Source organism: Diceros bicornis, chromosome 4 (genome assembly GCF_020826845.1).
Source record: "Diceros bicornis minor isolate mBicDic1 chromosome 4, mDicBic1.mat.cur, whole genome shotgun sequence".
Taxonomy (NCBI): domain Eukaryota; kingdom Metazoa; phylum Chordata; class Mammalia; order Perissodactyla; family Rhinocerotidae; genus Diceros; species Diceros bicornis.
Window position 1 is genome coordinate 29,377,880 of NC_080743.1, and position 23,112 is coordinate 29,400,991.

Below are 23,112 nucleotides of genomic sequence, written 5' to 3' on the forward strand. Positions count from 1 at the left end.
TTCTAAAACACATTCCAAGCACACAGTTTTTCACATTAGAATAAAATTAAACAACCATTTAATGTTACTTTTGTATTTAGGTTACACATTTGGATATGACTATTCGTGAGCACAGGGGAGAAACGGAACAGAAAATAATTAAATTAGAAGGTACTCTGGAGAAATCAGAATTGGAACTTAAGGAATGCAACAAACAGGTAAATTATAAAAAATTACATATTTTAAATTGTTTAAAAAATAACTCCTTAGGGCCGGCCCCATGGCTTAGCGGTTAAGTGCACACGCTCTGCTGTTGGCGGCCCAGGTTCGGATCCCGGGCGCGCACCGACACACCGCTTCTCTGGCCATGCTGAGGCCGCGTCCCACATACAGCAACTAGAAGGACGTGCAACTATGACATACAACTATCTACTCGGGCTTTGGGGGGAAAAAAGAGGAGGATTGGCAATAGATGTTAGCTCAGAGCTGGTCTTCCTCGGCAAAAAGAGGAGGATTAGCACGGATGTTAGCTCAGGGCTGATCTTCCTCACAAAAATAAATAAATAAATAAATAAATAAATAAATAAATAAATATTAAATATTAAATAATAATAACTCCTTAACTGTAAGCCTACATTATTTACATAATATGGCTTTTTAGTAGATACATACAATAAAAATACTACACAATTTTAATTATTTTATACATGCTACTTTACATTCATTTTTTTCTCTTAATTTTTTCCCCAGCTTTACTGAGGTATAATTGACAAATAAATATAATACATATTTAAGGTGTACAATGTGATGTTTTGATATATGTATATTGTGAAATAATTACCATAATCAAGCTAATTAACATTATCCATCACCTCACAGTTCCTTTTTGTTGTTGTTGATGAGAACACTTAAGATCTATTCTCTTAGCAAATTTCAAGTATACAGTACAGTATTACTAATTATAGTCACTATGCTGTACATTAGATCTCCAGAACTTACTCATCCTGCATAACTGAAACTTTATACCGTTTGACCAACATTTCCCCATTTCCTCCACTCCCCAGCCCCTGATGACTACCCTCTTAATATTGTTTTGAGTATAATTTTTCTTGTATCAATGTGTCTACATATTTATCATAATGTGTGCATGTCTGGATATGTATATATGTATAAAATATCTCTAGAAGGATTTGCAAGTAATTCTGTTAACTGTGGTTGCCTCTAAGGAAGGAATACAGTGGGAAAGTGATTTTGTTTTCCCCTAACTATATTTTTTACCTTGTGCATGTATTACCTACAAAATTATTTGTAAGGCCATGTAACATTTGTTGTTTTAATATATCCTGATTTTCTTTTCTTGTACAAATGTGATTGAGACTTTCATCTCTTTTAGTTCATTTTTGTTATACATATAAGCATATTATTAGGCACAAGGATTCTGATGTTTATGGCTGTTACAGTTTTCTTAAAAACTCATTTTTATATTTTGCCGTTTTAGATATACGTGTTTAAAGCTTGACTGTCTTAGATTGCAGTTATGGTTAAAGAATTATTTTGCCTTAGTTATGTTAATAGTGCTCAATTTAAAATTCAGGTAGAAAGTTTGAATGAAAAATTGCAAAATGCCAAAGAACAGCTTCGAGAAAAAGAGTTTATAACACTACAAAATGAACAGGAGATAAGTCAACTGAAAAAAGAAACTGAACGAACACAACAAAAGATGAAAGAAATGGAAAGCGTAAGTAAATTATTTTCCTTCTAAGGAACAAGTAGTATTGTCTGAAGAGTGATATAAATCTTTATGTTTTAAACTGATTGGTTTTAGAATACAGAAACTGTGCCGTAAGTATTTTTAGGCTAATTATTTAATTAGCCAGATACCTGTTAGTTTCTTTGATCTTTTTAAATATTTTATTCTGATGTTCTAATTATAGACAAAGACATCATCTTATTTATCTTTATATTCCCTGGTGGCATTGGCATAGTATCTCTCATAGTAAATCCACGATATATGCTCACTTGATCAACAAGTATTTATTGAGAACCTACTATGTAATAGAGCTGAAAATCAGATATTAATAAGATACATTCCTTTGTCCTTGAGGAACTCTATGCAGAGAATAAATGAACAGATAATAGTTGTACATTATTGAAGCCAAGTACATTGAGTTGCCAGATGAAGTTTGATGACTTCATATCATCAGTTTGCATGTGTGTTGACTGGTGAACTTATTCCACCCACTTGCCTTTTTAAAAAGGGAATTTTCTTCTAAGAGCTCTCATAGATGTAACTTCTTCTTGTTTTTAAGTATTATACTCAACTTTAAAACTTCACCTGTAGCTCTTTGTTGTGTTTGACTGGTTATCTGTCTCCTCTAGTAGGATATAAATTCCATTAGGGTAGCTACTTTGTCTCCTTTGTTCACTCCTGTATCCTCAACACCTAGAACAGTACATATCACAAAGTAAGCATGAATAAATATTTATTGAATTATATACATAAATCAAGCAAGGTATCTGAGAGCAAGTTTGGGCCCCAGTTAGGGGGGGGAATGAGTACTGGCCCAGTCATTTCATGTTCCCTAATAAGGACTGGCTAAAAATATTTACTTGAGATTTATATTGATAGACAACACAGTTGGATCCTGGGTCCCACTCCAGACATCAGGGTCCTAGTGATTTGTACTGGTTTCTTTCCTTCTTATTGCCGTAAAGTCAAGTGTCATTACCTAGAATCTAACCTACTTCACCAAGCTAAGTTAGAACTAACTTTCTTTCACTGTTTTTTTTTTCTCTATGAAACAAAACTTTACTAGAGGTTTAACTGAGTGATGTAAAAGTATATCAGAGGGAGTAACAGTCCAGTGACAAATTTTACTTTCACGGAAAATAAGGTCACGACCTTAACCAGCTGTGTGGATTAATGGTGGGTTTTGATTATTCATGCCAATATATTATATTCTCCATCTTTGACATGCATAATCAAATATTACCTTTTTTCTTTATATTATATATCTTGTCATGTTACATTCATAATGATAAAAGATTATACAGCTTGCATATTAAAGTCATGCAAAATATACCATTGAGTCCCAGATTTATTGCAGTACCTTTGTCGTTTTCTTATCATTAAAAAAGAAAAAACATTTTCTGAATATCATTTCACAGTGGGTGATATTCATTTTATGTTAAATTTTACAGAGGTTTAGTTGGGAGAAGGAAAGTCACTTATTAAAAGAGAAACCAGAATAAGAAATAGGTTATCTGTATCATTTCATTTTGAAACCTACAAATATCTTGTGCATTTCAGGTTATGAAAGAGCAGGAACACTACATTACAACTCAGTACAAGGAGGCCATAGATTTGGAGCAAGAATTGAGGCTAACCCGGGAGCAGATGCAGCACTCGCATACAGAATTGGTGGATGCTCGTCGTCAACAAGTCCAAGCACAGAGAGAAATAGAAAGGCTCTCAAGTGAACTGGAGGAAATAAAGCAACTGTCTAAAGAAAAAGTAATCCCTATCCTAAATAATTTTATCTTACTGCAAATCTTAAAAATTTTAACATTCACTTTTTTGAACTGTAGAATATCGTTCTTGCAAAAGTTAATTGTATTTCCCAACAATGTTAATGTACTTAATGCCATTGAATTGTACACTTAAAAATGGTTGAAGTGGTAAATTTTGTGTTACGTATATTTTACCAAAATTTTTAAAAGGAAAAAAACTGTGTTGTATTTAGCATAGCTTTGTAATATAACTAGGAAGTCCCTCAGGACTGAGTTTTGGCCAAACTAATTAGGTTTCAATAAATTGAGTTATAAAGCACTTTTAGACTTTCAAGTGAGTTTAAGCTATCACTTGAAGAAAAATAAAGCTAATAAATCTTTTTTTTTTGAGTAAAAGTTTTTACATTTGTGGCCACTCTTATAGATGAAAACTGACAATTTAAATTTTAGCTGTTATGAAACATGTTGTCCAGAACCCTGGGGGAAGGAAAGTGCTTTTAGAAAGCAAGAGCACTAATATAAATTGTATTTCCCCAGTATTTGGTAGAAGGTTAACAACTTGGCTTAAAAATATTTAGATTGGGGGACCAGCCCGGTGGTGCAAGTGGTTAAGTGCGCACGCCTCTGCTGCGGCAGCCTGGGGTTCGCCGGTTCGGATCCCGGGTGCACACCGACGCACCACTTGGCAAGCCATGCTGTGGAGGCGTCCCATATAAAGTAGAGGAAGATGGGCACGGATCTTAGCCCAGGGCCAGTCTTCCTCAGCAAAAAGAGGAGGATTGGCAGATGTTAGCTCAGGGCCTATCTTCCTCACGCACATACAAAAAATTTAGATTGGTATACTTGGGTTATTACTTAGACTTGGAGAAAAATGTGTTTATTGGTGTTCTAGAAAAGTTCTTATGATTTTTCTGCTTTCTATTATGGTTACTAATTCAATATAGGAATTGAATTAAAGTATTTTTATGTTGAATTTTAGTTAACCTAACAATGTTTTTATTCACATTTCTGGATGGTTAGACTAATAAAGAATATATAGGGAATTTTTATTAGAATATGTTGGGCATTTGGGACTCTACTAGGAACAGGGAAGCTATCTACTTTTATCTCATTTCTGTCCTTATCAATAGTATCTAAGTATAGTACAATTGATTTTATCTGATAAGCTGTCAATAAATCAAAAAAGTGAGTGAAAGTGGGGAAGTTTTAAAAATGACAGTTTAAAATATTGTATTTTAACCCAAAACTCTAAATATACATTCATGTGTTAATCTTTTAATGTGGAACCAAATAAATCTTGGTTCTTTGTGTGTGGGTAGGGTCATTTGATAGCAAGTCTACCTAGACTTTCTTGCATAAACCATACTCATATTCCATCATCTATAGTTTCCAATTTTAGTTTCCTTGAAGTGGAAGAAGAATTAAAAGACATTTGTAAATCAGAGTATAGCATCTCATGTTTTTTAGGGGGTTTCCCACAGTATTTTACAACTATCTTGACTGCTTCTAATTGGGTAGCAAATTTTTGTACTTACTCATTGAACTGTTTCAAAGCATGTAACTTAGTTTTCATATAAAAACTTTCCTTTTGCATGTATATTTCATCAATATTCGTAATGTGTAATAAAATTACATAATTACAATCACAAGCACAACTAGCATAAATAGGTTTGGATAAATACAGAAGTGACTCTTGATAAACAGCACATCTGGTGAGCAAAAATGCATGGATGGGGCCAGCCTGATGGTGTAGTGGTTAAGTTTGGGTGCTACGCTTCGGCAGCCTGGGGTTTGCAGGTTTGCATTCTGGGCGTGGACCTACACACTGCTCATCAAGCCATGATGTGGTGGCGTCCCACATATAAAAATAGAGGAAGGTTGGCACAGATGTTAGCTCAGGGACAATATTCCTCAGCAAAAAAAAAAGAGAAATGCATGAGCATTCCTAAGAGTAGACCATTAACTGCCAAAGTTCAGCATGCTGTGGTTATTAGTTTGTTTTACAGAAAGCATTGGTTAGTGAATTTCTATTATATTACGATAACAAATAATATACTAATGCTCTCCCATTATTAGTCTCTTAAATATCTAGATTTTAAAGTGTACCATTTAATAAGTTAACTTTGTGTATGAGTGTTTATATAATATTCTAAAAGATTACAAGTACTTCCATAAATGCACTAGATAGGTTTAGCTATAATAATCAAATAAACAAGTTATATAGCCTTTACTTAATGTGTCATTTTTAAGGAAGCTCATGGAAACCATTTAGCTGAAGAATTGGGGGCTTCTCAAGTACGGGAAGCTCATTTAGAAGCAAGAATGCAAGCAGAAATCAAGAAATTGTCAGCAGAAGTAGAATCTCTCAAAGAAGCTTATCATATGGAGGTAAAGAAAAATTTAATTTGTTCTATTACTCCCTGCTAAAGTGGGTTAACCTATCTGGACGAAAGTACAAGTCTAGCTCTTAAATGTTCGTTATAGAATAACACATTGTGGTCTTCATTTCTGGTAGCCTAAACATATAACTTTAAGTTCATATCCAGTGAACTAATATACTGTATTAAGAGCAAGAATTCTTGAGCCGGGTAGTCTGGTTCCAAATCTCAGCTCATCATTTAGCACTTATGTGACCTTGGGCAATTAACTTATCATCTCTGTCTAAATGGATATAATAATATCTATCTCATAAAACTGTGTTGAGGATTAAATGAATTAATCTAGTTGAAGTGCTTACACCAGAGCCTGGCACATCATCATCATCATCATTGGTTATAAAATAACACTTGCCAAAACTAACTGGAGGTATTTAATAACCAATATAAACAGTTTCATGTGATGTGAATCTGTAATGCTTTGTATTTTCCAACATTTGTTCTGATTGTAAGTTAGATAGAGAGGCAATACCAGAACCTGATACTTTGCCTTTTATCTATCAGTATGTCCTGAGCCTTTATAGAAATGGGCATGGAGAAATAGTGTTTCTTATATTTTTTAAAACTATGTTTGAAGATATTATCCAAGATTTATGTATAAGTTGTAAATGAATTACTTATGAAGTTTTAATAAGGCATTTTTCTATATGGCAAGGGTTGCAAACACATTTATATTAAACTCCTTTCAAGGGAGTTTAGTAACATCTTTGTGAGGGTTTGGTCAGGCTTGTGGTCACCATGTCTTGCTTAAATGCATTTAGATTCAGATCTCTTAGAAAACATTGTGTCTGCCAAACAAAACACATTTGCAAGATAAATTTAATCCTCAGCCAAGAGATTACAACCTTTGGTCTTTAGAGACAAAGGTGAATGCTGTGGGATTCAGCATAATTATTTAATTGATATTAGTTGCTCAACTTAGTGACCTCATTAATAATTAGTCCATCTCAAGTGTTTGCCAGCAACCACTCATTACACTTTTATTGTATGGTCTCTATTCTACTGTTATTTTTAATTATCCAATTTTTTGTGTGTGTATGAGGAAGACTAGCCCTGAGCTAACATCTGATGCCAATCCTCCTCTTTTTGCTGAGGAGGATTGGCCCTGGGCTAAGATCCGTGCCCATCTTCCTCTACTTTATATGGGACGCCACCACAGCATGGCTTGACAAGCGATGCATCGGTGCGCGCCCAGGATCCAAACCTGTGAACCCCGGGCCGCCAAAGCAGAGCACGCGCACTTAACTGCTACGCCACCAGGCCGGCACCATTTAATTATCCAATTTTTTATTTTTAGTTTTGTGAGACACCTAAATAATTTATAAGCAGATAGTACATAAAATGAATTGTAAAAATTGGTTCTAGTATTGCTGTTTAATATTTGGTACTAATATTTTATCTATATGATATAAAAGTATATAATATGGGCATGTGCACAGGGGCTGCAGTGGGTGGCATCAAGGCCTGTCTTGGGTGAAGGCACCTGGCACAACACTGTTTCCAGCCAGGCCCAAATATGCCCCTCTTGTAAGCCTTGTGGTGGAACAGCTGTTTGACCCATTCAAACAGAAGGATGAAAGCTCTCCATAGGAACACAATGTGAATGGAAGAGACCTCTCATTATGCAAACAATATGGCACTCTGAACAGACACTAAAAACAGCTCACATCTCAAAGAACCCAGCCCTCGAGTCACAGTAGGAGAAGTTAGGTGCTGGGGAACAGTGTTTGATGAATGAAGCCTTCCAGCCATACAGTCATCTGTTTGGACCTTTCATTTGCAATCAGATTTGGATCACCTCCCTTGTTGAGGCTCCCCAAGACTTTGAACAGTTTTTCAATGATCCTTACAGAAAGACACCCTCTCCAGAGAAACGCAGTATTTATATACAGTGCGTTGGATCTCTAGGAAACACCAGAATTATCAGTGAAGAATATATTAAATGGCTCAAGGGCTACTGTGAAACATTTTTCTATGGCTTGACAGTAAAACTCATAGAACCGGTTCCTGTCTCTGCAGTGAGGTGTTCCTTTAGAGTCAACGATAACACAGAAAACCTACAAATTCATGCAGGGTACATCCTAAAGTTCTTAAAAGAGAAGAAACCTAAAGATGCCTTCTGTGTTGTAGGAAAACAATGATTGCTCTTTACCCAAGAGACCCCTGGAATTTGTCTTTGGACAGACCACTTTGACAGATGGTCTGGGATATTAGCTTTGCCAGGTATGGCAGTTTTTATAGCTCACGCTATGAAAGCAAAGTAAAGAAGCTGCAGAAAATATCTTCAAGTGACTCTTCAATTTTTGATAAGTATTACATTCCTGAAGTGACTAGTGTTTTGCTGCTTCAATCCTGTAAGACTTTAACCCATGAGATTGGACACATATTTGGACTTTGACACTGCCAGTGGCTTGCATGCTTAACACAAGACTTCAACCACTTGAAAGAAGCTGACTAGAGCCCCCTAAACCTTTGCCATATCTGTTTACACAAGTTGCAGCATCTGATTGGCCGCAACATTATAGAAAGATACAAAGTGCTGGTGAGGTGGATTGACGATGAATCTGCCAACAAACCTGGAGTCACTGAGAAACATAGTGAGGATAATGTGAATTTGCCAAAACATGTGGAAGACTTTAAGGAATGGAAAGAGTGGATAATAAAATGCCTTTCTGTTCTCTAAAAATAAGGACCTTCAAATAGGAGTAATTAAAATAATACTTACACATTAAAAAAAACGCAAAAAATATAACGTTTTTCTCCTTTTTGATACTTGACAAAGATTTATTTTGAAAGCATCTATGTTGTGTGAATATAAAAATGACAGAATATGTCATCAAAGTAATAGAGAGTTAGAAAAAGGATCAATAATTTTTAACAGTATTTTTTAAAATACAGGTTTCAGAATTATCGGAAAAGTCACTTAATTGCAGAACTCCTGATTTTATCTATGAGAATGATGAGGTTTTTCAAAACTTTTTATTGTGGAAAATTTTAAACATATTCAAAAGTAGAGAGAATGGTATAAATCCTCATATATATATTATTCAACTTCAATAATTATCAACTCATGGCCAATTTGACTTCATCCAGACAGTCATAAAAACCCAGACAGTCATAGGCAGACTTGGAAGTGGTCACTATATCTTTAAGTTCACTCACTTCCCTTCTTCCCTTCCCCCACATATCACATATTATTTTGAAGCAAATCCCAGACATCATTATTTCATCAGTAAACATTTCAATAAGTATCTCTAAAAGGTAAGGGCTATTTTAAAAAAGTATAACCACAATACCATTATCACATCACACCTGAAAATTGACAGTAATTCCTTAATATCATCAAATATCTAATCATTGTTCATATTTCCCCAATTGTTACAAAAAAGTCTTTGTAGTTGGGGCTGACGCCGTGGCGTAGTGGTTAAGTGCGCGGGCTCTGCTGCAGCAGCCTGGGGTTCAGATCCTGGGCGCGCACCCGCGCACTGCTTGTCAAGCCATGCTGTGGCGGCATCCCATATAAAGTGGAGGAAGATGGGCATGAATGTTAGCCCAGGGCCCGTCTTCCTCAGCAAAAAGAAGAGGATTGGCAACTGATGTTAGCTCAGGGCTAATCTTCCTCCCCCCAAAAAAGTCTTTATAGTTGATTTGTTCAAATTAGGATCCAAAAACTATCCACTGTATTTGGTTAACAGTTCTTAAGTAAATTTAAAACTAAAGGTTTCTTTTCCTCCTTTTTCCCTCTAGTATATTTGTCGAGAAATCAGATCTTTGTAACTATAAACAAAATTTACTTTCATTTAAGTGGAAAGTATTAGAGTGTTGAAACCAACTCCACCCTATTTTCTTTTTCTTCTTTTCCTTTTCAATTTTCTTCTTTTCCTTTTCAAATTTCCTTTTTCAATTTTCATTAGATGATTTCACATCAGGAGAACCATGCAAAGTGGAAGATTTCTGCTGATTCTCAAAAGTCTTCTGTTCAACAACTAAATGAACAGTTAGAGAAGGCAAAACTCGAATTAGAAGAAGCTCAGGACACTGTAAGCAATTTACATCAACAAGTCCAAGACAGGAATGAAGTAATTGAAGCTACAAATGAAGCATTACTTATTAAAGTAAGTATATGTATTAAAGTACATAAAGCATATCTATAAAAAAGTGAATTTGTGACTTATTTTTCCATCCTTGCAGTTTGTAGAAGACTGTATGACCAAATATTGACCTGTTTGAATAAAAGCATTTTATTTAGAAGACATTGAATTTGGGAATTATTAATAAGATGTATATCATATTACCACGGGAGAAATAATTTGTAAATGTTGAAACAAACTTTTTTTTGGAGGGGCATGAGAACATTTAAGTTCCACTCTTATAGCAAATTTCAATTATACAATACAGTGTTACCAACTGTAGTTACCATGTTATACATTAGATCCTCAGACCTTATTCATCTTGGAGCTAAAAAGTTGTATCCTTTTACCAACCTCTCCTATTTCCCCCACCTCCCCAGCCTCTGGCAACCACTTTTCTACTTGCTGTTTCTGAGTTGGGCTCTTTTTTTTTTAAGATTCCACATACAAGTTGTGCCATGCAGTATTCGTCTTTCTCTGTTTGTTTTATTTCACTCAGCATAATCCCCTCAAGGTCCATCCCTGTTGTCCCAAATGGCACATTGTGTGTTTTGTTGTGTATATATATTTATACACCACATCCTCTTTGTCCATTGATCTGTTGACGGACACTTAGGTTGTTTCCGTATTTTGGCTATTGTAATAATGCTGCAGTGAACGTGGGAGTGAAGGTATGTCTTCAGTATCCTTTTTCATTCCCCTTGAATATATACCCAGAAGTGGAATTGCTGGATCATATGGTAGTTCTATTTTTAATTTTTTGAGGAACCTCCATACCATTCTCCATAGAGGCTGCACCAATTTACATGCCTACCAAAAGTGTGTAAGTGTTCCCTTTTCTCCACATCCTCACCAACACTTATTATTTCTTGTCTTTTTGATGATAGCCATTCTAACAGGTGTGAGGTGATATCTCATTGCAGTTTTGATTTGTGCTTCCCTCGTGATTAGTGATGTTGAGCACCTTTTCATGTACCTATTGGCCATTTGTATGTCTACTCAGTTCCTCTGTCCATTTTTTAATTGGATTGTTTGTTTTTTTGCTATTGAGTTGTATGAGTTCTTTATATATTTTGGATATTAACCCCTTATCAAATATATGATTTGAAAATATTTTCTCCCATTCAATAGGTTTCCTTTTTATTTTATTGATGGTTTCCATTGCTGTGCAGAAGCTTTTTAGTTTGATATAATCCCTCTTGTTTATTTTTGCTTTCGTTGCCTTTGCTTTTGGTGTCAAATCCAAAAAATCATTGCCAAGGCTTATGTTAAGAAGCTTACTCCTATTTTTTCTTCTAGAAGTTTTATGGCTTCGGGTTGTAAATTTAAGTTTTTAATCCATTTTGAGTTGATTTTTGTGTATAGTGTAAGATAGTGGTCCAGTTTCATTCTTTTGCATGTGGCTGTCCAGTTTTCCGAGCACCATTTATTGAAGACACTATCTATTGAAGATGTATATTCTTGTTTCTTTGTCATAAATTAATTGGCTATATGTGTGTGGGATTATTTCTGGGCTATCTATTCTGTTCCATTGATCTATATGTCCATTTCTATGCCAATACCATACTGTTTTGATTACTATAGCTTTGTAATATAGTTTGAAATCAGGAAATGTGATGCCTCTAGCTTTGTTCTTCTTTCTCAAGATTGCTTTGGCTATTCGGGGTCTTTTGTGCTTCCATACAAATTTTAGGGTTGTTTGTTCTATTTCTCTGAAAAATGCCATTGGAATTTTGATAGAGGTTGAATTGAATCTATAGATCACTTTGGGTAGTATGGACATTTTCACAATATTAATTCTTCCAATCCATTGAATATGGAATATCTTTCCATTTATTTGTGTTTTCTTCAGTTTCTTTCATCAATGTCTTATAGTTTTCAGTGTACAGATCTTCCACCTCCTTGGTTAAATTTATTCCTAAGTATTTTATTCTTTTTGAATCAATTGTAAATGGGATTGTTTTCTTAATTTCTCTGATAGTTCATTACTAATGTAGAGAAATGCAACTGATTTTTGTATGTTGATTTTGTATCCTGCAACTTTACTGACTTCGTTTAGATATTCTAACAGTTTCTTGGTAGAGTCTTTAGTGTTTTCTGTATATAAAATCATGTCATCATCTGCAAATAGAGATAGTTTTACTTTTTCCTTTCCAGTTTGGATGCTTTTTATTTCTTTTTATTGCCCAGTTGCTCTGACTAGGATTTCCAGGACTGTGTTGAATAAAACTGTTGAGAATGGGCATTCTTGTCTTGTTCCTGATCTTAGAGGAAAAGCTTTCAGCCTTTCATTATTGAGTATGATGTTAACTGTGGGCTTGTCATATATAGCCTTTATTATGTTGAGGTATGTTTCCTCTATACCACTTTGTTGGGAGTTTTTATCATGAATGGATATTGAATTTTGTCAAATGTTTTTTCTGCATCTATTGAGATGATCATATGATTTTTATCCTTGATTTTGTTAATGTGGTATCACATGGATTGATTTCCAGATGTTGAACCATCCTTGCATCCCTGGAATTAATCCCGCTTGATCATGGTGTGAGATCTTTTTAATGTATTGTTGAATTTGGTTTGCTAATATTTTGTTGAGGATTTTTGCATTTATTAGGGATATTGGCCTGTAATTTTCTTTTCCTGTGGTGTCCTTGTCTGGTTTTGGTATCAGAGTAATGCTGGCCTCATAAAATAAGTTTGAAATGTTCCCTTCTTTTCTGTTTTTTCAAAGAGTTTAAGAAGGATTGGTATTTTTAATTCTTTTGTTTTTAATTTTTTTGTGAGGAAGATCAGCCCTGAGCTAACATCCGTGCTAATCCTCCTCTTTTTGCTGAGGAAGACCGGCTCTGAGCTAACATCTATTGCCAATCCTCCTCCTTTTTTTTTCCCCAAAGCCCCAGTAGATAGTTGTTATGTCATAGTTGCACATCCTTCTAGTTGCTGTATGTGGGACGTGGCCTCAGCATGGCCGGAGAAGCGGTGAGTCGGTGCGCGCCCGGGATCCGAACCCGGGCCACCAGTAGCAGAGCGCGTGCACTTAACCACTAAACCACGGGGCCGGCCCCCAGAAGGATTGGTATTAATTCTTCTTTAAATGTTTGATAGAGTTCATCAGTGAAGCCTTCTGGTCTAGGACTTTTGTTTGTTGAAAGGTTTTTGATTACTGATTCAATCTCCTTACTAGTAATTGGTCTGTTCAGATTTTCTGTTTCTGCATGATTCAGTCTTGATAGGTTGTATGTTTCTGGGAATTTATCCATTTCTTCTAGGTTGTGTAATTCATTGGTGTATAATTGTTCATAGTAGTCTCTTATTGTTTGTATTTCTGTGATATCAGTTGTAACATCTCCTCTTTCATTTCTGACATTATTTATTTGAGTCCTCTCTCTTTTTTTCTTGGTGAGTCTAGCTAAAGGTTGGTCTATTTTGTTTATCTTTTTAAAAAGCCAGTTCTCAGTTTCATTGATCTTTTCTCTTGTCTTTTGAGTTTCTTAATTTATTTCCACTTTGATCTGTGTTATTTCTTTCCTTCTACTAACTTTGGACTTAGTTTGTTCTTCTTTTTCTAGTTCCTTAAAGTGTAAAGTTAGGTTACTTGTTTGAGATCTTTCTTGTTTCTTAATGTAGGCATTTATCATCATAAATGTCCCTCTCAGATGTACTTTTGCGTCATCCTATAAGTTCTGGTATGTTGTATTTCCATTTTCATTTGTCTAAAGATAATTTTTTATTTCTCTTTTGATTTCTTGTTTGATCCATTGGTGCTTCGGTAGCATGTTGTTTAATCTCCACATAGTTGTGAATTTTCCAATTTTCTCCTTGTTATTGATTTCTAGTTTACACCATTTTGATTGGAAGATGCTTGATATGATTTTTGTCTTCTTAAATTTATTAAGACTTGTTTTGTGACCTCACATATAGATCTGTCCTGGAGAGTGTTCCATGTGCACTTGAGAAGAATGTGTATATTCCTCTGATGGATGGAATGTTCTGTAAATGTCTAAGTCCATTTGATCTAATGTGTAGTTCAAATCCAATGTTTCCTTACTCATTTTCTGTCCGGATGATCTAACCATTGATGAAAGTGGAGTATTGTAGTTTCCTACTATTATATATTGCTGTCTATTTCTCCCTTCGGGCCTGTTAATATTTGCTTTATATATTTAGATGCTCCTATGTTTTTTAGGTGCACAAATATTTACAAATGTTGTATCCTTTTGTTGGATTGACCCCTTTGTCATTATATATGACCTTCTTTGTTGTTACAGTTTTGGCTTAAAGTATGTTTTTTCTGATATAAGTATGGCTACCCCAGCTTTCTTTTGGTTTCCATTTACACAGACTATGTTTTTACATCCCTTCACTTTCAGTATGTGTGTGTCCTTAAAACTGAAGTGAGTCTCTCTAGGGAGTGTATAGTTAGGTCTTACTTTTTTTATCCATTCAGCCAGTCTATCATTTGACTGGAGAATTTAGTCCATCTATATTTAAAGTAATTATTCATACGTATACTATTGCCATTTTGTTAATTGTTTTCTGGCAGTTTTTAATTCCTTTGTTCCTTTCTTCTTCTGTTGCTCTCTTCCTTTGTGATTTGATGATTTTTTGTAGTGGTATGCATACATTCCTTTTTCTCTCTATCTTTTGTGTATCTACTATAGGTGTTTGCTTTGTGGTTACCATAAGGCTTACGTAAAATATCTTATATTTATAACAGTCTATTTTAAACTAATAAGAACTTAACTTCAAATGTATACTAAAGCTTTACATTTTTACTCTTCCTCCCCAAATTTTATGTTTTTGATGTCACAATTTACTTCTTTTTACCTGTGTATTCATTAACAAATTACTGTAATTATAGTTATTTTTAATACTTTTGTCTTTTAACCTTCACAGTAGAGTTATAAGTGATTTACCCACCACCATTAAAATATTAGAGTATTCTGAATTTAACTATGTATATTTACCTTTGTCAGTGAAATTTAAACTTTCATATCTTTTCCTGTTACTAATTAGCATCCTTCCGTTCATAGCATCTTTCCGCTTGAAGAAGTCCCTTTAACATTTCTTGTAAGGCTAGTCTAGTAGAGATGAACTCCTTCAGCTTATCTTTTCCTGGAAAACTCTTTATCTCTCTTTCAATTCTGAAGGACAGCTTTGCCAGGAAGAGTATTCTTGGTTGGCAGTTTTCTTCTTTCAGCACTTTGAATATATCATGCCCCTCCCTTCTGGCTCCAGAGTTTCTGCTGATAGTCTTATGAGGGGTTTCTTGTATGTAACAAGTTGTTTTTCTCTTGCTGCTTTTAAGATTCTCTTCTTGTCTTTAACTTTTGAGGATTTAATTATAATGTGTCACAGTGTGGGTCTCTTGGGATTCTTCATATTTGGAACTCTCTGGGCTTCCTGGATCTGGATGCCTGTTTCTTTCCTCAATTTAGGGAAGTTTTCAGCCATTATTTCTTTAAATAAGCTTTGTGCCCCTTTCTCTCTCTCTTCTCATTCTAGGACATCTATAATACATATGTTGGTCTGCTGATGATATCCCATTAGTCCCTTAAGCTATCATCACTCTTTATTCTTTTTACTCCTCTGATTGGATGAATTCCACTGCCCTCTCTTCAAGTTCGCTGATCCTTTCTTCTGCTTGATCTAGTCTGCTGTTGAACTCTTCTACTGAATTTTTCAGTTCAGTTATTGTACTCTTCACTTTGTCATTTCTGTTTGGTATGTTCTTATATTTTCTGTCTCAGTTGAAATTCTTACTGTGTTCATGCATTATTCTCCTGACCTCAGTTACCATCTTTATGATGGTTATTTTGAACTGTTTGTCAGGTAAATCACCTATCTCTGTTTCATTAAGGTCCATTTCTGGAGTTTTAGCTTATTCTTTTGTTTGGAATGCATTCCTGTTTCTTCACTTTTCTTGACACTGTGTTGGTTTCTGTGCTTTAGATAAAACAGCCACCTTTCCGATCTTGACAAAGTGGTCTTGTGTATGACATGTGCCTTATCACTCAGCCTGGCCTAAGCTCCTTGTTGTCTTTCAAACATTGTCATTGTTCAAGCACTCCTCTTTGTTCTTAGTGGTTCCAGTAGTTAAGCAAGTGCCAAGACCTGTCGGTATCCCAAAGGGGAGGATCTCAGTCAGCATCTAGATACAGGCTGATTGGAAGCTGGAGCCTCGGGAAACAGCTAGGAAAGTATGTAGTTAGGGCTCTTCCATGGAGAAACTGAGAGATGGACTTTTTTGCCTGTCCCCTCAGTACTGGGCCCTGGTGTATAGCTGCAGGGGGGTGGCCCTGTGCCCACGAGAACTGCTTCTGTGTTTGCTACAGTACTTTTGAACTTGTGAATGCAAGCTTTGTTGGATATCAGAGCCATGCAATCCAGGGGTCTCTCCCTTGGGTGGCAGCTTCAAAAGCTCAAGTGCCAGACATGTGTACAAAGTCCTTCCAAGGAGATATTGGCTATATTTGGAGCAGGCTCAAAGGAGAAGACAGGAGGTGTCTGCTGACTTGTTGGTCTCTGGAGAGGATCACAGTCTGCCCCTAGATGCATGCTAAATGGGAAGCCTGACTGTTAGGAAGCAGCTTTTAAAGTACGAAAATAGGCCTCTTTCAGGGAAAGACTGGGAGATGGTCATTTTCTTCCTGCTCCTTCTGTGCTGAGACCTAGGGGGATTGTTATGGTGTGTCCTTCCAAGCCTGTGAAGAATTATTTCTTTGTTTGCTGTAGTCTTGTGGATCTTCTGGATGCAAACCCTGTTGGCTTTCAGGGCTAGGTGTTTTGGCTGCCCATCCCTCAGGTGGGAGTCTTAAAAGTTGGATCGCTAGTGTGGGGTCCAAACCCTTCACTCCTCGGGGAGAAGCTGGGAGTTGGGTGTTCCCTCCCATTGTATGGCCCTGTGCTGGGCATGGAGTTGATGGCAAGAGTGTGTCTCAGCTTTTCCTACTTGTTTTGGTGTGAGTATTTTCTCATTCCCCCAATGTATAGATGTTACTCAGCTAGTTTCTTTCAGACGGAATTGCTCTTTGTGTAGCTCTAGATTTGGTGTGTCATGGGAGGAGCCTCCTATGTTGCCATCTTGGACTGAAACTTGTACAAATACAAACTTAATCATGTTTACTTTGAGAGTTTTCTACCTGATGTACTTAAAAAGTAGGAGCATTTTTCAAAATCAGTAAAGTTCCTCTGAAAATCATAAAGTAGAAAATGCAAGATTATATTCCAAAAAAACTTTTTTACTGGATTTGAGTATGTATGTCATTTTTCAAATAGCCTGTTGCTACTTATTCACCCCTTTTGATCATGGCAGTTTACTCTGGAATTTGGAATTAATATCAGTATTGATGGCTAGAGATAAAAATTTTAATATTAGTTCAAAACTGCCAATATGTATGATTAACATTGTCAGCCAAGACCTTAAAAAAAGAACAACCTCACTGGTAGTTGTGAAGTAATAAATGATTCTATAGCAAAAATAAAGTTATTGAAAAGCAAAAAAAATCAATCAAATAGTTCCTTAGAAACATTTCTAGTTATTAAGCTAGTTATTAAGCTTTTATAATATTAAATATTTCTAGTTATTAAGCTTTTATAATATACTTGATATTCACAGTACTAGAGGAAAGCTGAATAGACATAATCTAAAATTATGTTTTGGTTGAACATTCTACTTATGCTTCCATTGAAACAGTAATATACCTGGTATTCTAGGATTTACAACATTTATACAAAATTATAAAACTTCATTGTGAAAAATTGACTCTAAAAATTTAAAAGATTCTGTATTGTGTATCCCTTGTCACAGTAATTATCTCTGCTCACTTGTTAGATATTACCAATGAGATAAAGAGAGGTGGATTGCACTTATTAATTATTTAGAAGTTTTTAAGTTCAACTACTTAGCAAATTACCAAAATATTGGCTAAACAACAGCAATTCTTAAATGAACCATAGATACAGAAATCTTAGAACATGTACCATGATTAGCCATACTATTCAGAAAGTAGAATTCCTTTGTTTTCTGACAGAGGCTCTCAAAATCAACATCAGCTGGCTCTAAAGTCTAGACTGAAGAAGAGTTAAGGAGCATAGAGAGAAAGAAGAAAAGCTAATAGAAGAGCAGAAGCTGGCATAACTCTAACAATTAAGAAGTAGCTGTAAATAATGGAAAGCAGTTCCACTGACAGCAGCTGTAAATGATAGAGAACAGAAACAGAAATGAGAGAGAAGAAAGAACAGTGTTTGAGGCAACTGATCTTTCCTGCTCACTTTCTTTAGTACTCTAACAAGTACCCTAGTGTTTGAGGGTAGCTGGAGCAAGGGCAAAGCTAAGACCATTTTCTGAGAGCCCTAAAAGCATCAGTATATTATGGCACACTACAATAATGATCACAACAGTGACCTTCTTTGAGTCTTAAGAAAAAGTTGAATTATGTTTAATGTATTCAGGATACTACATTTCCTTGTAAAAGTTAGGTGTTAAACTATAGTCAAATGGAATCCTACTTATCTGAGATATCACATTTCTCAATTATGGCTAGATAACATACAAGAGTTTTTTTTAAAAGTCCAGCTGTACACATCCCTATATGTGTCAACTTGATAGCTACTTTATTAATTGTGATTATAAGAATGTGAATATAAGATTTACTACAAAAAGTTGGCATTCCTAGGGCCGCTTAGTGGTGTAGCGGTTAAGTTCGCACACTCCGCTTCAGTGGTCTGGGGTTTTCCGGTTTGGATCCTGGGCGCGGACCTGTGCACCGCTCATGGACGCCATCCTGAGGTGGCGTCCCACGTAGAGCAACTAGAAGGATGTGCAACTATGACATACAACTATCTACTGGGACTTTGGGGAGAGAAAGGGAAAAAAAGGAGGAAGATTGGCAACAAATGTTAGCTCAGGGCCAATCTTCCTCAAAAAAAAAAATTGGCACTCTAGCCACTTATAAATCAAGTTTATCTAGATAAAGTAGTATAAAGACATCAAAGAACTGAAATACGCATGTTAAACTTTCATTTTTAATGCACACTGTGATTATGACAGTTTAGTTAGCACAGCATTTTTAGAAAAAATAGAAACTATCAGATTAAAAGTGACTGATTTAGAAATATGCATCTTATGGATACCTGTAAGAAAAAGAGGATGTATTTGAACAGGAGGCTACTACACATATTATTTAATTTCTAAAATTAAAATGTCTTCATTCATTTTTTTAGGCTTGATGGTTTTTCAGTGTATACAATCTCATTCTTAGGATCCCAAAGTTGGATCAGAGGACCCAAATGACGGACATGGAAAAATAATAGAAATGAGAAGTTTATTTAATAAGGGTTGATTTATTAAATATTATTAATCACTTCCTTAAAGGTTTTTCTTTGAAAAATTCCTAGTGTGATAAAGCTTTCTTGTAATGAGGACATATAAAGCAGAGTAGCTTATATACATTTATTTCTTATTAGAAATTCTGAAGGGAATCATTTTTTGTGTGTATATCTTTTAGATTAACAAAAGATAGTGTATTTTTATACTTTCACAAAGAAATTTTTAGATGTAAGATTTCAGTCTTGAAGAGAGATTGATATTGTCATTAACACTAAAAAAGAAAAAAAGTTCTGTAAGGAAAATCTAGTTTTCGTAGAATTCCTTAGTATAGTTTAAAGATTTTTGAAGTGAGCATATGTAATTAATTGTCCCAAAATGAAGGGTTTAAACAGAGCTCAGAAAACTCTCATGAGTTGTTATATAAAGAATTCCTATATTGGGTTGAAGATTGACTTAGATGACTTCTAAGAGTCTCTGATTTTCTAAGTTATTCATTCATTTAGCAAAAATGTATTTAGCACCTACTATGTACCAATTTCTCTATAGGAATCGGAATTAACCAGATTACAAGCCAAAATTTCTGGACATGAAAGGGCAGAAGACATCAAGTTTCTATCAGTCCCGTTTACGTCTCCAACAGACATTATTCCTGGCATTCAAGATCCAAAATTTGCTAAACACTCTCACACAGCTTTTTTCAAGTGTAAAAAACTACGTCGCTCTATTAGTGCCAGTGATCTTAGTTTCAAAACTCATAGTGATGAAGATCTTTCTGAAGAATTACTACAGGACTTAAAAAAAATGCAATTAGAACAACCTTCAACATTAGAAGAAAGCCAGAAAGATCTGACTTATACCCAGTCAGACTCATTTAAACCTCTCACATATGACCAAGAAGGTGATAGTTCTGAGAATAATGACTTCAGTACTCTTAGTGGAATGCTAAGATACATAAACAAAGAAGTGAGACTATTAAAAAAGTCTTCTATGCAAACAGGTGCTGGTTTGACTCAGGTATGTATTTTATACGTTAGAAGTTATAATAATTTGTCTCCAATGAATATCATTTTATTTCTTGTAGAAAAATACATGTGTTTAAATGAAGCATGCCATTAGGTGATGTACACAAATATTGAAAGTACAAAAAAATTCATTGTAAGTTTGCAATGCTTTTACCCTGACAAGTAGAGTTGAAAATTTAGCTTTGAAAATGAACTTTTGTTAAAATAGCCTATATATTTGAGTAAATATAATCTTTATATTTGGTTAAAGAACTAATTCTACCTCATATTAGGAAAGTATTTTGAACTCTAGAATATTGGAAAATTTTTTTGGAGCTCCAAAATTAGTTATGTTCCTGGACTTTCTGGAAACCATTCTAGTTAAGAATTAAGGTAACCTTTGTTTTAGTCATAGACTTCCACGTGGCTCAGAATATCTCATTCATGTGATTTATCTATTCCCATTATTCCTTAGGCATGTCATACTGAATAGGCAATTTATCTCTACTACACATACCTTACAGACACTCAACATTGTTTTATAAGCATTTAATCTATAGTTTGCATATGAAAATAAAGCATCTCTTCCAGGTAATGTCAGTTTTTTTCAAATGCCCATTTGCCTCATTTCCAAAACATCAATATAAGTTTGATGGTCTAAAAAATTTAAAAAGTGTTTTTAGAATGGATTCAAGACAAGGACTGTTGGAGCTTCTTTTCGTTTCTCCACATCCTTCCTTAACATTAAAAAGAGCTTAATTTACTATTCATAAACAGAAAACTATATAAATATAATAATATTCTTATTGGTAGAACAAAATTTGCATAGTATGAAATTTGAAGTGTATAGCAAACAAGGCAGATGCTATAATCAACAAAGCAATCTTCTATAAAGCCTGATAAAATTAGTTTTCATCTAGCCTTTAAAACTATTACTGTATATTATTTATTTAGCCATTTGATCCATTCAGTATTTATTGAGCATCTACTATATACTGTGCCCTGGGATTATAGAAATAAAATTGACCAAGGCCCTATCCAAACCAAGCTTCCATTTTAGTGAGGAGACCATCAATAAACAAGTAACTAGATATATGCTATAATGCCAGGTGGAAATAAGTGTTATGAAGAAAAGCTGGTAAGAGAATACAGTGTGGCGGGGGTACTATTTTGGATGGGTTGGTCAGGGAAGGCCTCACAAGAAGGTGACATTTGATCAGAGTCCTGTGGGAAGTAAGGAAGTCCCAATATCTGGAGGAAGAGCATTGGAGGAAAGGGAATAATGGGTACTAAAGTCCTGAAATGGCAGCATGCCTGGCATGTTCAAAAAGCAACTAGGAGGTGTATGGCTGGTTTGGTGTAAACAAGAGGGAGAGTAGTAGGAGATGAGATAAGAGACGATGCTGGGGGTGGGATAGTGGGAGGGGTGGGCCCTAGCGGTCTTGTAGCTCTTATAAGAACTTTGGATTTTATCTGAAGTATCATGGGAAGCCATTGGAGGGTTCTGCTTACGGAAGTGATATGATCTGATTTATGTATTTAAAGGATCGCTCTGGCTGCTTTATGAAGAATGGATGATAAAGGGACAAGAGCAGAAACCATCTAGGAGGCTACTTGTAATAATCCAGGCAAGAGATGAGTTTGGCTAGTCAGAAGGATAGATGTGGAAGTGTTGAGAATGATTCAATTTCTGGATATATTTTGAAGGTAGAGCCAAGAGGATTTGATGTAGGTTTTGAGTGAAATAGAAGTCAAGGAAGACTCCAAAGATTTTGGCCAGAGTAACTGAACATTTACTGAGATGAGGAATACTAGGAGATGAGCAGATTTGGAGGCATGGAAAGAATCAAGAGTTTGGTTTTAGATATATTGAATTTGAGATTTCTGTTAGATGTCCATTGGAGATGACAAATGAAATGATTGGATTTATGAGACTAAAGTATAAATTTAGATATCATCAGCATATAGATGGTAGTGAAAGGCATAATCCTGGATTAAATCAAGGGAATTAGTGGAGGGAGAAAAAAGAAGTCCAAAAACTAAGCCTAATTCAGTAAGGCTAAATTATTTTTAGCATTCAAGAAGTTGAAGGTCCAATAAAGTTAACTGAGAAGTGAGATACGAAAAAAATTAGGAGAGTATAATATCCCATAGGCCAAGTGAAAACGTGCTTCAAGAAGGAGAGTGAGATCAACTGTGTCAAATGTTGCTAAATAAAGTGAGGATTGATGATTAATATCATATTTGGTAACGTGGAAGCTGTTGATGACCTTTATAAGAATGGCTTCAGAGTAATAGTGGGGAATAAAAGCCTGATTTAGAGTGGGATCGGCAGAGAATGGGAGGAGAAGAAATGGAAACACCAAGGATAGACAACTCGTTTGATGTAGAGTAGAGCAGAGAAATGAGTGGGGTGTGATGTCAAGGGAGAGTCTTTTGTTTTTTAGCATAAGAGATAAAACAGCATTTTGTATATTGGTGGGAATGATCCAGTAAACAGGGAAACCGATTCAAGACAGGGAGTGGAAGGAGTAAAATCCTTAAGGCGGGCTGAAGAAGATACGATCCAGTAGAGAAATAGAATTGGCCTTGGATAAAAGAAGGGGCAGTTCATCCCTGTAGTGGGAAAGAAGGCAGAACATATGGAAGATTTGGTAGGAGAGGAGGAATTTCTTTATTGATTGCCCTTATTTTCTTAGTGAAATAAGCAAGGTTATCAGCTAAGG

At 35.3% G+C, this 23,112-nt stretch overlaps 1 protein-coding gene and 1 pseudogene across 10 annotated transcripts in view; both read left to right on the forward strand.

The window, feature by feature from the left end:
- The window catches only part of CCDC18 (coiled-coil domain containing 18), a 103,152-nt gene that overhangs the window by 75,896 nt on the left and 4,144 nt on the right, over nucleotides 1–23,112 (forward strand). For 9 of the 10 annotated variants that reach the window (XM_058538540.1, XM_058538541.1, XM_058538542.1 and 6 more), the window contains 6 exons: nucleotides 81–197; nucleotides 1,574–1,717; nucleotides 3,290–3,493; nucleotides 5,740–5,877; nucleotides 9,839–10,039; nucleotides 19,932–20,399. In XM_058538540.1, the coding sequence (XP_058394523.1) occupies nucleotides 81–197; nucleotides 1,574–1,717; nucleotides 3,290–3,493; nucleotides 5,740–5,877; nucleotides 9,839–10,039; nucleotides 19,932–20,399 (1,272 nt within the window). The remainder of the gene's footprint in view (nucleotides 1–80; nucleotides 198–1,573; nucleotides 1,718–3,289; nucleotides 3,494–5,739; nucleotides 5,878–9,838; nucleotides 10,040–19,931; nucleotides 20,400–23,112) is intronic. The other variant, XM_058538550.1, reaches the window with a different exon arrangement.
- LOC131404168 (archaemetzincin-2-like) lies at nucleotides 7,659–8,607 on the forward strand (annotated as a pseudogene).